The following is a 15,608-nucleotide window of genomic DNA, read 5'->3' as shown; positions in this document are numbered from 1 at the left end:
AAGAGTGGAATGAGAGACTCATTAGAAATTCATATTTCTGTATACCAATCTTAAATAACCTTCTCTTAAAAATCTAGGTTATGTTAAGTATCTAAATAATGGTTGCATTTTCATAAATTTACAAATAATGACATTGACAAAGAGCTTGTTTTGGCAACTTGTGATTTTTTTTTTTTTGTTGATACTGAGACCTACATATGTACAGTAGCATTTCAACAACTAAGACCCCCCCCCCCCAGGAAGTGAAACCTTTATTCATATGATATTCTGAAGCGCTGGTAATGAAGTGTTACCACACACCGGGTGGTGTAGTGATTCAAGCTGCTGCCTTGGGACTTGAAGGTCCCAGGTTCGAATTCTACCTGCTGCTGCCACAGTGTTGAGCAAGGTACTTACCCTGAATTACTCCAGTAAAAATGACCCAGCTGTATAAATGGGTAAATAACTAAGCTCCTTAACACTAAGTTGTTTTGGAGAAAAGCATCAGCTAAATGAATAAATGTAAATGAAGCAGGCAAAGGCTGACACTTCATTTTATTGAACACAGAGCCATACACACAACACAGCCTTTACGGTACACGTTCATTAAATGTAAGTAAACGGTGGCACAGATACACACACAGTCACACAAAGCTTTCAGGTACAGTATAGACACCTTCCATGGCTACAACAGCATATCATCTCTCTGGCATCACTAAAGAACAAGTCTCGTAAAAATAAGCTCCGAACAAATTTTGTTGCATATCTAGTTACAGAAGGGCAATGTAAATTACAGTGTCACCAGTGAGATTCAGCAATAAATTCAGCTGTGGCATGGAGGCAAACTGCTGTGATCTGAGGGAGCTGTAAGAGTTTTTTTCTTCACTGAACCACCAGCCATGGATTCCGCAGAAGCTGCCAAAGAAAGTCAATCTTTGATCAAGGCAGACAATTTGAAGCATAGATAGGACAGAGATGGAGCAGGAATGGAAGAGACATGAAGTTATAGGATGAGTGAGGATCAGGGAGTAGGAGCAAATGCACAGTGCAAGGTGTGCGTCTTGGATATGATGCTCAAGTGTTGATATGTTTTTCTGACAAGAACTGGGAGACAAGGCATCTCGTTTCAAAAAACACAGCTCACTAGTTAAACAAAATCCATGTTCTACTGAGAATATGCAAAATCCAAGCATCCATTGCAACTGTCCTACATCACCTTTTATCCCCTGAAGCCTTACCAAAATTAAAGTTTTTATTGGGTTTCCCAGCGAGAACCAGAAAAACATCAACACACCACTTGGATGGCTCTCAAACCGAAACACACATATAAATTCCAGATGAAGTCAAAACGGGAATATAGTATTTGTTTGGGTTCCTCTATCATCTGCTAGGGAGAATTCCCAGCTTCCAGTTGCTGCCCCAATCGGGTGTTAAGCAAGCAGCTGGCAGCTGTGAAAAATGTTAGAAATGAAAGTGCCAGAGAAATTAAGCTTCTGGCCTGAAATCTCTTGATTGCAATGTAGCCAAACAAAGTCAATTCGTTACCCTGATGTTTATGTCTTTAACCTTCATCAGAAGACTAGCGTGAGAAGAGGACCATACAAGCGGGCCGTAAGTCAGGGAGGAAACACAATCCTTGATGTACAATAACAGCTATTGAGTCGGTGAGAGCTGGGAAACAAATCCATGATGGCAATCTGGTGCTCACCTTATTTACTTTGTCGTATGTGGATTAGTTCCGCTAAAGTCTTTTTTTTTTTTTCGGTTAAAAACTGCCAATGTCTGTGAATAATAATCTTCTGTTACGACTCAAGGAGATCGGTAAACCTAACAAGCCCACGTATTGATAATAAGCATAAAGTAGAAGATCTTAATCAGCAGTCTACAGTATATAATGTCTCTCCAGCAACAGGATGTAGGCTTTGCCAACGGTCGACCTGGGACCATTCCGGGAGGGGGGCGCCAACAGCTTTTGAGGGAATGGCTCCGTCATTTCCCGTTGACTAGGTAGAGAGACTAAGTGGATTAAATAGCAGGTTTTTCTACTACAATGGGAGCGACCAGTAAGACGGCCCATAGCGCAGAGTTAACATGCTCAAAATAGGGCCATTCCGCACAGCAGCGAAGTGAATGTTTAACGCATTCTGTAACCGCCTTTGAGTCGCACCAATTTTTTTCAATACCGTGCACAAAACGGACCGCTGATGTGAAAGACTATCGAGCGACAATGTCGGCTAGAGCTTGGTGGCAAAAAAGTGAGTAGGACTGCGGTGTCGCCCCTCTCAGCAGCTCTGCAGATTCACAACAGGACAGCGGCGCAAGGCAGGCCACCCTCGCCCGCACACAGCTACCCAGGCAAGTACAGCACAGCGCCACCATAATAACTACACACAGACAGCAGAGCCCCACTGACCCGTTGATGATGGTTTCGAGCTTGAATGAATCACAGAACGACATTCAATTAGGAACTACTCCCTGAAGTCTCACTCTCTTCCACAGTCTCCCGTTTTAGCCATATTTTTCACATTCTTCTGGAATCGGTACAAATACGGGGGCAAAAGGGTGTTTGATATGGAAGTCAACGCTCTCAAGCAGCTTTAATATTTTCTGAGGAATTTATTATACGTTAATAAATAATAGCTATATTTGTAAAACTTGCAAAAAAAAATTCGAAAAGCAGAGAAACGCTTCAGCTTGCGGACGTGCCTTAGTATCCGAAAGAGATGCAGGATGAAGATGAAGGAACATCTCAGCGAGGAGCATCACAAGTGCCAATCATCAGTAGGTTGGATCCACTGGGTGCTTCTTTAAACTCCGCAGGATAGTGGAGTCAAGCTTCGGGAATGGTACCGTATTCATGGTAATATATTAAAGAACTCTTTAAAATATAATTCTGTATTTTACTCTAAAGTATTATCTACAAGTGAATATCCATATTCGGTACTTTCAAGCCTTCCTCTTGGTGAATGCCTGACAGACTGGTGGTGGTGGCAATTTATACATTTACAATACCTGTTACACTATTTTACCCCATAGCCAATGAAAAGCAACCATACAAACAACTCAGAACAACTATAAGCTACAACAAAAAGCATTCATAAAGATTTTTCATTGGGTATGATATGATACGATTTTGTGGTAAGACCTACGTGGGACACGTTTTGGTGCACGAGGAGAGTGGGCACTCCCGAGAAAAAGCAGCACATCCTTTGAAAGAAAACATTCCACAGAGTCTGTTGCAAGCGGTGCAACCGGCCCGCCTATCATTTCTGTCACTGCAGATAACCAATAAAAGCATGCTCCACAAGAATATAAAACAAATATACAGTAAACACTAACTGACCGCAGAGATACTCGCACGATAATTTCATATGCAAGTCTAGCAACTCAGGTGCATGGAAAGACTTCGAATAGAATTAAGTCATTTTTTCCCATTAAATAATTACAAAGAAGCAAAAACCAACAGAAGGAACGGATACATGTAAACAACTGAGTAGAGTGCAAATAAAGCACAGCTTTCACTGCTTCCTAACGTGAGGGGTCATTGTGGTTGGGGGGTTCCGTCTCAGACCATGAAACGGTGCTCCTTGCCATCGTGGGCCATGAGGATGACGTTGCGGTTGGAGGTCCAGATGAGGCGAGCCAGCTTCAGGGCATTCTGAGACCCAGGTGACGCGGGCTGCACCGGGGGGACTTGGTACGTCTTGATGCAACGCAGCTGAGGGGCGGAGTTGAGCATGCCGATGCTGCCTAGCAACGAGGTGTTCATCTGTGGGGGAGGAGAAGGGAGGGTCAGCGCCGGTCATGGAGTCCCACCCATCCACTGACCTCCCTCAGTTAACATGTCGGTCAAGGGTCTTCTCTCCACTTTCCTGCTCACACAGGGACAATTATGCCACGATTCTTCCCCAACACTCTCTGCTTTTACCGCCCTGAACCGAAAGCACGACTTGTACTGACAATGACTGCAAAAGTCCAAAAAATGAAGGGGGGAAAAAAAAAATTCAGGGTTTTAATTAGAAAAATCTGTTTTTAAAAAAGCTCCTTTTCACAAATATTCCTTACAAAGTAAACTTGACTTTTTAAAATTCATTACCGTTACTTAAACTTAGCTTGCATAAATTTTATGCCATTTGATAGAGAGACGATTTATGCCGTAAAACTGTCATAGCAGTTTAGAGAACACAACACTCCGCTGATGTGATGAAAAGAGTCAATTATGATGCATGTGACATCAGCGGCCGCAGCCTGCAGCTACCGGACCGGAGCACCACTCCCCTTCCTGTGGGTCGCAGACAAACCACAGCAGCCATTCACATTGATGCACGCACCCCAGGGCCAAACCACAGAGCCCAGACCTTCAGCAGCAGCGGACCATCTGAGGCTTCGTTACCACGTGGCCTTTGAGCAGCTTCGGTTTGCACAGGAATGCTGCCTTTGCTGCTGTTATGGGGAAGAGCAGACGCGGGCGGCCAAATACGGGAGCAATGAGCTCAGACTTTCTGTCCCTCCCCAGAAAAGCGTGACAGCGCACCACGGCAGCGTGACGCTGCCGTCAGCACGACAGAGCCGTAACACCATCACACCCACCACGCACGCGGAGATGGCTTCCGACCACAACAGCATCACACAGTGGTCAGCCTTAGAACTTACTGACTGAATTACCATGTCAATTAAAAAGGAATTAAATTTTCAAAAGCACCAAAGAAAAACAGACCTGTCTGGTGCAGTAGGACAAATACAGCATACAAGGAATTTTATTAAAAGAGCAGAGACGGCGAGCTCCTAATGAACTGGGCGTAAATCACACATCCTTACCTGCCAGAAGGAGATGTGGCTGTCTGCGTTTGAGTAGGTGGCCAGGTAGCGCCCATCGGGAGCAAAAGACACTGCGGTTATGGGCCCCTTGTGTCCGTGAATATGCTGTGTGAGCACCATAAAGGAAGAAAGGAGCAGAGATTGAGAGCGAGGCTTACGGTGCGGGGCTGGATTAAGAGTCAAGATGCATTACGACAGAGGATCTCCACAGCTGTGAGGTTGCAGCGCTCTCCACTACACCACTGTGCTACCACTGGGAAAGTAGTCTATACAAAGTATGTTTTGGGAAAATTATTTCCATCTTCCTCAGGAAACCTTCTAAAAAACACAAATGTCACATTATTTCAACATGTTTTTCAGACAATAGAACAAATTTGTGAGGTTATCCATGCAGGCTTCCACGTAAAGTTACCGTAGGTCTGTCTCTCGCTGTCTCTCTCCCCCTTTTCATTCACTCACTCACACACACAACAGACGGACAGACAGACACACCGGCACATGCACAAAAACACGCAGTGCTTGCTAACGTCTCCGTGAGCGATGGCCGCCTGGCTCGCTCCACCTGCCGGCACCGACCTTGAGCCAGCACACGTGAAAATGCATTCATCACCGAACCCGATGTCGATACCTGCCTCTCACCTGTAAAGCACTCTCAATCAGCACATCGCTCTCGCCACCTGCAGAATAAACACTCGGCTTTGCGCAGACAGGAACTCGCTAACTGATCATCGATCAGCTAATGCAGTCTTCATCCTAATCACTTGCAAAAAAAGACCAGCAGCTGATCATAGGATGAGTTCCGGCAAAATCCTCATTCCTCATCGCAGCCCATTACAGCTATTAAGTGTAAGACGTGCTCAACGAGCGACTGCTCTTTACAGAACCGCAGAGAATCAGGTCTTTCTTAGACCTTTCACTGCCAACTGGCCTTCACAGAGCCTAAGTATGACAATGAGGACTTGGTGAAATCTTTATGAGGCGTCATTCCACCGCTGAACCTTTTTTCTTTTCTTTTTTTTTTAAATTTTCTTTTTCTAAATCAAACTGCATGGCAGCCAAGGGAAGGTAGGACCACCAAGGTGGAAAAAGAAATGACCACATATGGGGTACTAAGCCCAAGTTGAAGGCAGATTTACACCCCAGAGTAACATCCTTTTGCTTGCCATTAAATGGCAGACAGTTCACTTTTATCACAGGTCTGAGGGCAAAACACTGTCCAAATGGATGCAACAATATAAACATCCTGACACTACATATAAATTCTGTTTAATTAAAAGCGCTGCTGTCCTGCATTTGCCGTATCTCTTCCTTTTCTTATCACATCCCTCCCCCATACATCCCTTCCTTACACACATTTTAGCTGTTTCTGAGATGTGCGTCTTGCGACATTAATACACTGTTTAAAGAAACAAAACATTAAACAGATACAAGCGGAAAGTAATGCTTCTCTCTTAGGAAACTATTCAGCAATTTAAAAAAAAAAAAAAAAAAAATCTACTGACGTACTTAAGGAACAATGATGGTTTTTTAATTTAGCACTTTAATTTTTGTTCGCTAAACTGATGTGACCGAAAACACGTTTCCTAAGAAAAGTCAAAATGCAGCTCCAGAACATCCTGTATCAACCAAATTGCAAAGAAATAAGCAAAACCACAACTAAAGAAGCTACTCCTGTTTGGGGGGAAAAAAAATATGTGCTGGCATGACAAATATTTATTGAGTACTTTTTATTCTTATGAAAATATGACAGTAAACCTTAGAAGTGAATTGCACAGATACTGAACAGAGTTCACGTTTTTTGGCCAGGTTTTGCGAGAACATCCAAGCTCTTTCAGGGGTGCAAGGGGACTGATTCGCCTCGCTGGTATAAAAATAAAGAGCGTGACTCTGCTGAGGCTCCTTGGCGTTTCTCGGCCGTTTCCTTCCCAGCTGAGCTACGAGAAGCTGCAGAGAGAACCCGGCAGCACGTGCAGCCTCGTTGCTGCTGCTGCTCTAATTGCTCTTCTTCTAGGGATGCGTGGTGCACTTCCTGGCTCGTCCCCGCGCTAATTTGCCAGGCTGCACGGGAAGCATGCTCCCACTCCTTCAGAGGGCTTAGACAATACCAGGCCAATGCGCTTGCACCTGAGATCAAGCCTTTATTAAGTTTCCATCTGGGTCTGAGTGTCTGTATATGTGGAATCAATATTACATTGTCCTCTAAAGTAGGAAGCATCAACAACAATGCATGGGCAGCTGTAGTTAATAAAAGAATTCCTGCTTTGATATAAATACCCAGTCAGGTTTCCAGATTTCATTTCTTTGTCACAGAGACCATGAAACATGCTAAACACAATTCTAAATATTAATTTAAAAGACAAACTATTTAGCATATGTGTCTGTAGACTGTACTGATTTGCAATATCTCACACACCTCAGATATTTCTAGAAAAAAGAGATCCGTTAGATACATTAATATCTAACCTCTACAATTTGGTCTGCAAGTTTCAAAAAGGAAATATAAACAAATAATCTGCACTGAGCTCCCAACATTTGGCAAAAAATTATCAAGAACTACTAGAAAAGCAAAAAGTTAACGGTCTGTTGACTATTTTATTTTTCTTCCGCTACGGTTTAGTTCACTTTAAGCATATTCAACTTCAGGTTTACGAGTCAAATATATATTTTATGTTACTGAAGTCATGAATGTTTCCTTCATCTAAAACGACATAAAATACATAAAGAAACATAAAAGAGCATTCAAGTCAAAGGAATTAAATTCAAGTATTACAATTTTTAATTACCACTTTATTATATTTTATTATTTAGTCATTTAAAGTGACTTATGACGTGAGATTTGTACAACTAAGTTACAGTTATTTCCACGTCGCTGTACCATGCCAAGGTAACGTGGTACAAACACAAGCCGTACAGAAGACATCAATCATCAATGGAAACATTAGACACATCTCCCGGAATGCTGACCTCCACCGCATTGTTCCCAAAAAGCTTTTTGGGAAATTCTCAATCTCTGCCTGTCTGCAGTCACTAACTGCCTTCCCTAACACGCCTTTCCCACTCAATTATTTAGTTGCTCTTTACTGTGCCTCCAAGCATATTGACTTTCTGTATAGTGGTAACCCTGTTTAAAAATCTTGGTAGCAGCTGATTCCAAAAATGTGTTGATTTCGGTTTTGCAAAGTGGGCTGCTTTTTCCTGTCAGTGGAATCCTCTGTGGTTACTGACAAGCCCTGACAACATAGTTAAGGGCTCTGGAATGGGGAAGGAAAAAAAAAAAAAGAAAAAAAACACTGCAGTCCACTTCAATGCTTAGTTAGATGCAACTTCCCACAATGCTTTCAGTGCATTGAAGCTGTCGCAACAAAACATCACTACTTGACCTGGGATGTCATCACCTCTGTGTCAGAGACAACCTGTGGGGCTTAACAAAGGACAGCCCAACGGGACACAGTCCGCCTCACACTGCGCAAGCCCTCTGATACCACTTCTATGGCAGAAACCTCATGTGGGCTACCATGAGTGCACATCTGAAGGGAGAGGTTAAGCAGACCTGCGCAAAAAGAAAATTAGGACTGTATGAATCGTAAAGGTGAATGCGTGCTGAAGCTCAAATAGCAAGATTTCATTTCCGAATAAAATAATAGAGCAGTACTGATTTATTTGTTTAATTAATTCTTCATTAATATTCAGTAAACGCTTGTGCAGGGTCACGGTGGTTCAGATCCGATCCTGAATGCATAAAGTGTACGGCAGTTTAGGCCCTGAACGAGATGCCAGCCCATCGTAGGGCAATCACACACTCAGTCACACATACATATCCACACTACGGGCAATTCAGACTCACCAATTTAATGGAAACACACATATCCGGACAACTGGAAGAAAGCGGAGCAACCCACACGGACTTTGGGAGAACACGCACGGGCTGAGCCGGATTTAAACCCGTGTCCGGACTCACAGCCCGGGAGCTTGAGGCACCGTAGCTACCTGCTATGCCGCCGCTCCGCCGTGCATCTACAGAAGACGACAATACAACAGAAAGCAGTATTCCTTTGGCAGGGTTTTCAGCCTGATGCAAAAAGGTGCTTTTTACAGTGAAAATTAATGGAGATTGTGTTGAAAAATAAATCCTCCACCCAAGGATGCTCAGTGAAGGCTTTCACCTCCATGGATACAGCTGACAGCATGCCGGTGAGGAGGAAGCACCCATTGCAGGCACAGACGTGTACGAGCGGTCACCAGACGCAGCAACACGTGCCAAAAACGGAATGTTCCGCAAGCTGAACAACTATCTTCGGATTTTTCCCTACGCTAGCTAGAGCTCACTCCTACGACATACCTCACTAATGTTCAATATTTCATTTTTATCAGCTGCATGAAAGTCATCATTTCCCAAGGCATGGCAAGTTCAAAGAAATAATGTAATTTACCGAATCCGATGACGAGCCTCCACTTGCCTGGCACATTAACTAGATATTTTATTGAAGGCAATGATCATCACTGTCTTCATTTCTTTCAGTGATGAAATAAGGATAATAAACATCTGACAGATTCTCACAATAAGCCACTCAGATCCTCTCAGTGAATTAAGGGGAAACTGAAAATAACCACTGTAACGCAATAACCGGTATTGCTTGTTGCACTAAAAATCACTACAGCTTGTTTTATCACACTGAGACTAAAAAGTCTTGATAATTAAACACATTGAGGCTGTATTTATTTATTTCTTATTAAGGAAAGTTTTTGGCAAAAATGCTTTAAAAATGTACAAAAACACAATACTACTGAAATATGCCAATGTTTCAAAATGTTATATACTGTACACTAGAGCATTATTTACTATGACATTAGCATTACCGTATTATTACAGTTCAAATAAATAAACTAGAAAATTCCTAAAAAAAGTAGTTTTTTCATACAGAGTTCGGTGGTATTAAAAATGAATCAGGGCAGAGACGGTCCAAAATCTTACAGGTCATCCCCAGTTGCAAATCTGATCAATCTGTCTATCAGAAATCACTGAGCCACAAAACCCATTTAAGACCTGTCCAGCTTATTTCCTGAAGCATCCGGGGGACTGTGGGAAAAACGTCAGGGTGCATTCAAAAAACATCCACATGCATGAGTGCATGTATGTATGCAAATACATCATTTTCAGGAGCAGTATTAAACACATGGGATCTGTGTGTTAATAAACTAACTGAATGGGAGTGTTTTGCTGGGAAAAGCGGAAGACGCCGAACGTTGTCATCGCTACCCTTCCCCACCGTTGTGGTCATGCGATGAATGCGGGAGAGAGGGATTGTGGGAGCTGCTTGCCCATTCAAAGGCCGTCATCAATTATCTTTATCTTGCTGTAGTATCTCATCTCAGCCTATTATCAAGATGGAGTCTTATTTTAGCCCGAGCGTGGCCCGCCCTGTATCTGTTGATCAGAGTCCGCTGTGCTGCCAGGCAGTGACCGAGAGGCTGCTGCGTGATCAATAATCATCATCAAATCGGAGCCGACAGGTTGTGAGGCTGGAAGTTTGTGAAAACGTCCCTAGTTTGGCTGTGCATAAGGCTCCCTCTTTCCAACAACCCCGCACGTAACCGACTGCGCCTGACCTTAAAGCAGAGATTAGACACAACAACAATAACAACAAAAAGCAGCAGGATTTAATCCAATTTTAATAGCTTCCCCTCCAATAATTGCCAGTGCCCAGACCACGGGTGGGCACTTTCTGGTTGGAGCGGTCAAAAATGCCCGCACAGCATATTTACAGGGTCACTGAAACATTCTGTGGCTGGCCAGTGGTAATTTTTTTTTCCCCCCAGTGGTTAAAGAACTCAACTGGAGCAATAAATCTATTGGGTGTTTTGAGGTACGTTATTGGCCAGATTGTGCTCGCTGCTGTTGCAGCCCACTCTGCTCCACGTTGGCCATTACGGCCCCTGAGAGCCCAGGCTCTATCAGCTGGAGAGCCAATTAAAACTGCTCAATGGCTGCAATGGAAGTGAATGAAAGGACCGTATCACACCTGTATTGGAGAGAAACGCACAGCATAAACAAGTCTGTCTCATCACTTTGCGGTGACTGAACGCCAAATTTTTGCTGAAGGCCGCATAATCAAATATGTTGCTTATCTTAACAACAGCAAGCAGCTTCCTAACAACATCTCATTATGGTGTTACAGCACAATTTGATAACAGGTATAGTTTATTCAAGTGTAATTCCAAACAGCTATTCAGAATTGTTTAGGAAGCAATTAGAGTTGCCTACCCTTCTCATAATCCATTCTGAAAAAGCTGCAGGGTTGTAGAGCGCAAATTTCGGATTTAGCCTGATACAGCACCTCTTTCCATGATAAACAGACAAAAAGGCACCGTATCACTTCTCAGCCCTGCAATACAGATGGAGCTCAATGGAATGACATAAATTCTGTGGCCGAGTTGAACAGCTGATGTCGTTACTTGTACCAACCTTGCATTAGTCATAGCCAGTGATTTGTGCCCTACAGCTGGTGGAAAGGGGTGGCAGAGAGGGGACTAACTAAAAGAACATCCAACTTAAAGATTTAAAGGATAAGAGAGGAGGGGAGGCCACAAAAGCAGACCTCTGGCTTACACTCAAGGGGGCCAATTAAAGCTGGGATGATGGCGGCCAGGCCTCGACTACCGTGTTCTTAGTCAAGTACGGGACTGCCGCTATGGAGGACAGGTCTACTGTACCGTAACAAGTCATAACCCACTCTGCTTAATATGTTCAGTAATGTCTTGTATCAGGGTCACACAACCTATCATCTTGTAACTGCAAGTTCTAAACGAGAACGCCTGAAACGCTGTATCCCGATGAAATGTCCAAACTAATGGATATTCACAGAGGAACAGTGCGAGGGGACGTTACAAGACGATGGGTACACGCATGCAAAAACACAGATGTCCAGTACACATATATGCGTAATGCAGGTACATCAACTACATCCATCCATGGCTTTCGAGTGAAAAGAGAGTATCATTGTGAGCGAGGTCAGACAACCGTGGGGTATTTTCTTCAATTAGTAAATGCAGTTAAGTGTTAAAGGAGATTGGCGTTTGCAGCTGACACGGTTTGGTTCACAGGAGCTGATCAAAGTGGCTGCAGATGGTTCTGCAGACTGGCTCCGCTTCCCCTTGCTGGGGGATTTAGGAGCGCTCCAGAGGGCACGACCCTACAGCCTTTCAGGACATCAGCTCCCATTCCATACAGTATGCTCCCCACACACACACACACACACACACACACACACACACACACACACACAGCGTTGAAGGGATAAATCGGTATCACATTTCTACAGCAACACATTTATCAGCGTACCACAGCATTCAGCAACACAGTATAATACACTTTTTAAAATGTATCTATTGAATTTGATTTCTTTCACATTATTTATAATGCATAAAAAGGAAACGTAAAACCACTGAAACACTGCTAAAAGATATGACAGAACATAGTATTAAAAACTGATGCTATTTTAATAAGGACAGACATGTTAAATGATTGCTTGCTTGAGGTACTTATCTTTATTATTTATTATCTATTAAATCAATAGTAATTTTTGTGCCATGCTCAATCTCCCTCTTGTGATCTCGCATCAGGAATGCACCAGGTGGAGTACACACTCAACTAACTTTGCGTGAGCAACATTAAATACAGTTATGAAATGTCAATCAGGTTCAGTGACAAACGTGATGCTTTTCTTCTAAAAAAAAAAAAAAAAAAAAAAAAGCAGAAATGATTCCATCAAGTACTTCCTTTCATGGGAAAATAGGGTTATTGCAAGCAAGGCTCAAAATATCAATAAAAGCTGAGAATACAGCCCTTTGCTCCGCTAATAAACTACATATTCACACAAAAGCCTACCCGTATGTCAAGAAGATAACAAGTGATACCTGTGCAGAAAAACTTAAACAGACATAGTGTCCATGAGCGTTCCTTCACGCTTGCCTGAGGAGGAGCTCTGGGCAGAGAAGCAGGCTCTCCATTCGCCTCTGTGGCAGGATCTATCCTACATCTACTGTACTGCAGAGCAGCATCAGTCCAGCGCTGTCAGAATGAAGAGGACAGCGAAGCGGTACATCCTGCAGTGTCGAGGACAAGTCGCTGAAGAAGTCTAATGGTAGCCCCTCGACAAGGTGGCGATGCTACACCAGTTAGCTAATTATTTCAACAAGGTGACACAGTGCTGGGATATTGACCTGCATTCCGTCAAATGGTGGGAATTGTAATTACTTTTACTGAGCGCTAGTAACTGGTTGGGAATAGTAATCAGAGCGGCCGACCACCAATAACTGCTTGGAAGGCAAATGGTTACTTGCTGAAGCCGCTCAATACGTGTAACATGACATTAAATTGGAAAATACGTATATGATAACCCCCCCCCCCTTCCGCTTATTGTCAAGTTCCTTAGCAACGGCAATCGCGAAAACGTGAATGAAGATTCTCGGCATTAATTTGGGTCCGTGGAAAAGCGTGAACACCCGAACGCACGTACACGCTCCTGCAAATAGCTACAAGAAAATACCTGCATACAGGCACGCTAGAAACATTAAACAGCTGCTTGGTTTCAAGAGCGGCTACTGTTAATGAGTCCAGTTTCAAACAGAAATACAGATACTGGCGTTGGAGCTGTAAAATATTACCTAGTACAACCAATTTCCTGTTGGAAGGTGTCCTGTGAAAACACAAAACCGTCCCGTGATCACGGAGAAAAAAATATTTCATAAAAACATATTTTGCAGAAGAACATAAGTCATTAAAATTTTTTTTTTTTTTTTTACCAAAATGCCAACTTTCCTGAAATGGCTTTTTATTTTCCGGCTTTCCGGGAGCCACATACAGGAGCCCGGGTGGCTGGTGCGGCCGGGGCGGCGGTGCGATCCCGTGTTTTATTATGATTGTCATGGCGACGGGGTGAAAAATGGAGAGCCACAGGCAGTAGCTGCAACCGAGTCAATAATGCTCACAGAGACATTGTGTAGATTATCAACAGCAGAGCTCCCGCCTCGCGCCTCGCCGCCAGCAGCTGAAGGGCGAATCAATACGGCCAAGGAAAGGACACTGACCCTGTTCCATTTACCACAATGTACCATCAATATTACAAAAAAGGACCCAAAAATGTCACCTTTTTATTTCATCTATGGCTATCTGCTGGGTGCTAGCAATACTTTTCAAAAGGCCCTGGAAAAGAGGGGGTGTTTTTTTTCCACTGGTGTGTTTTCTTTTTTCCCCCTGAAAGCTGTGTTTTGTGAAGGGTAATGTTTTAATGCAATACCCTGGCCTGGGTAACAGCTTGAGGATATATGTCTATGAATCACTGCATTTATAAGCATGACATAAAAAGAGAAGGGTGAAAAAGTTTCTGCTTCTGTTGTATTTTGAAATTCTGACAACAAACTGACGGTCATAATTCAGTCGGACCACAAATGCTGACATCGGGTGATATTTTTTTTTTTTTTTTTTATCATTTTCAATAAAATAGAATATACTATCAAGTCACTCTTTAATTCGATCGGGTAAATATGGTGAGGTTAAGGTTCATTCTTCTTTCTCAGCATTACCGGGCAAACACAGAAAAGATAAAATGAGGACACAATCGGGCCTTAGACGGCAAAAACCCCTTTTGTAGGTTTTAGCGAGTATACACAGCTCTGTTCCTCCCATCCTAAATTAACAACTGAAATAAAAGTCATGCGGTCAACCTAAGCGAGAATTACATTTTGCTTAGGATGCAACAGACGAACTTCATTGCTTACTTCACTGCCATAACACACTGAATGCTTGAATGTAACCCAAATTAAGGAAAAGAACACACACACACACACACACACACACACACACACACACACACAGAGAGAGTGCAATTCAAAATCTGCGTGCTAACTGCAGCAAACATTAGACTGCATTATTTATTATGATTCCTTAGTATTTATATAGATTTGCAACTCAGTGTACTCTGCTCCAGGAACTGGAAGGGTATTTCAGGAGCCAAAATTAAAAAAAAAAATTCCCTGCATCTGAGCTATAAACCTACTAATATCTGACAGTCACCATTCACTAGCTCATTTTTAACACCAATGTCTTAGAAAACAATGGAACCTGTGCTTGATATTTTACTGGTCAAAATCCCAATGTTGAACTGGAAAATAAAGTGTAAAGTCAAGGTGTTGGACAGGCACAGTCATGGTAACAGCCTGTTTTTAGGATTTCTTTTTTTTTTTTTTTTTTTTTTGCATGGATATGTATGCATTACCGTCAAATTTCTGGAAACTTCTAGAAGCGTGCTTGAGTAACACAGACCGCAGCTCATCGTTACAGAGCAGAAGCTCTGCCAGCTTTGCAAAAGGTACCAAGCAGCACTCCAGTGACTCACAGTTAGGGAAAGGTTTTTCCAGGGCTTGCAGGGCTTGTCAAGCGGTACATAATGTTTCTGAATGGTTCACCTGCTGTTTACAGTACTCTGTATCTCACTGTGTTGCTGTGACCCATATTTTACAGTTTCTCCATTTAAAGCACCACAGTGGTGAGCAGCTTCTCTTAAGCTAAACAGAAATAAGGCAAAACAAAAAGAAACATTTCTAGATAAGAATATTACGGAAAGGCGTTTTCTAGTAAGTTTCTTGTGTGATGTATAAATATATAACACACTACAGCAATTAAATAATAAAGTCTCTCCAGGTTCATGAATAGAAACGCCATAAGCAGTGATGAGTCTAAAAAAAATTAATGAACAAAACAGGACAACTATCTTAAAATATGAAGGAATGTGAAACACTCTTAGGGAAAAAAA

The 15,608-nt window shown here is 42.7% G+C and overlaps 1 protein-coding gene across 2 annotated transcripts in view; it reads right to left on the bottom strand.

The window, feature by feature from the left end:
• Nucleotides 1-525: 525 nt before the first annotated feature.
• wdr7 (WD repeat domain 7) overlaps nt 526-15,608 on the bottom strand; it is a 134,298-nt gene continuing 119,215 nt past the window's right edge. For both annotated transcript variants that reach the window (XM_018753920.2, XM_018753931.2), the window contains 2 exons: nt 4,798-4,902; nt 526-3,748 (listed from right to left, as the gene is read on the bottom strand). In XM_018753920.2, the coding sequence (XP_018609436.2) occupies nt 3,545-3,748; nt 4,798-4,902 (309 nt within the window). In that variant the 3' untranslated portion in view covers nt 526-3,544. The remainder of the gene's footprint in view (nt 3,749-4,797; nt 4,903-15,608) is intronic.

The sequence above is a fragment of the Scleropages formosus genome, chromosome 6 (genome assembly GCF_900964775.1).
Source record: "Scleropages formosus chromosome 6, fSclFor1.1, whole genome shotgun sequence".
NCBI classification, from domain to species: domain Eukaryota; kingdom Metazoa; phylum Chordata; class Actinopteri; order Osteoglossiformes; family Osteoglossidae; genus Scleropages; species Scleropages formosus.
The sequence above is the reverse complement of the archived record's forward strand: the minus strand, read 5'-3'. Positions and strand labels throughout refer to the sequence as shown.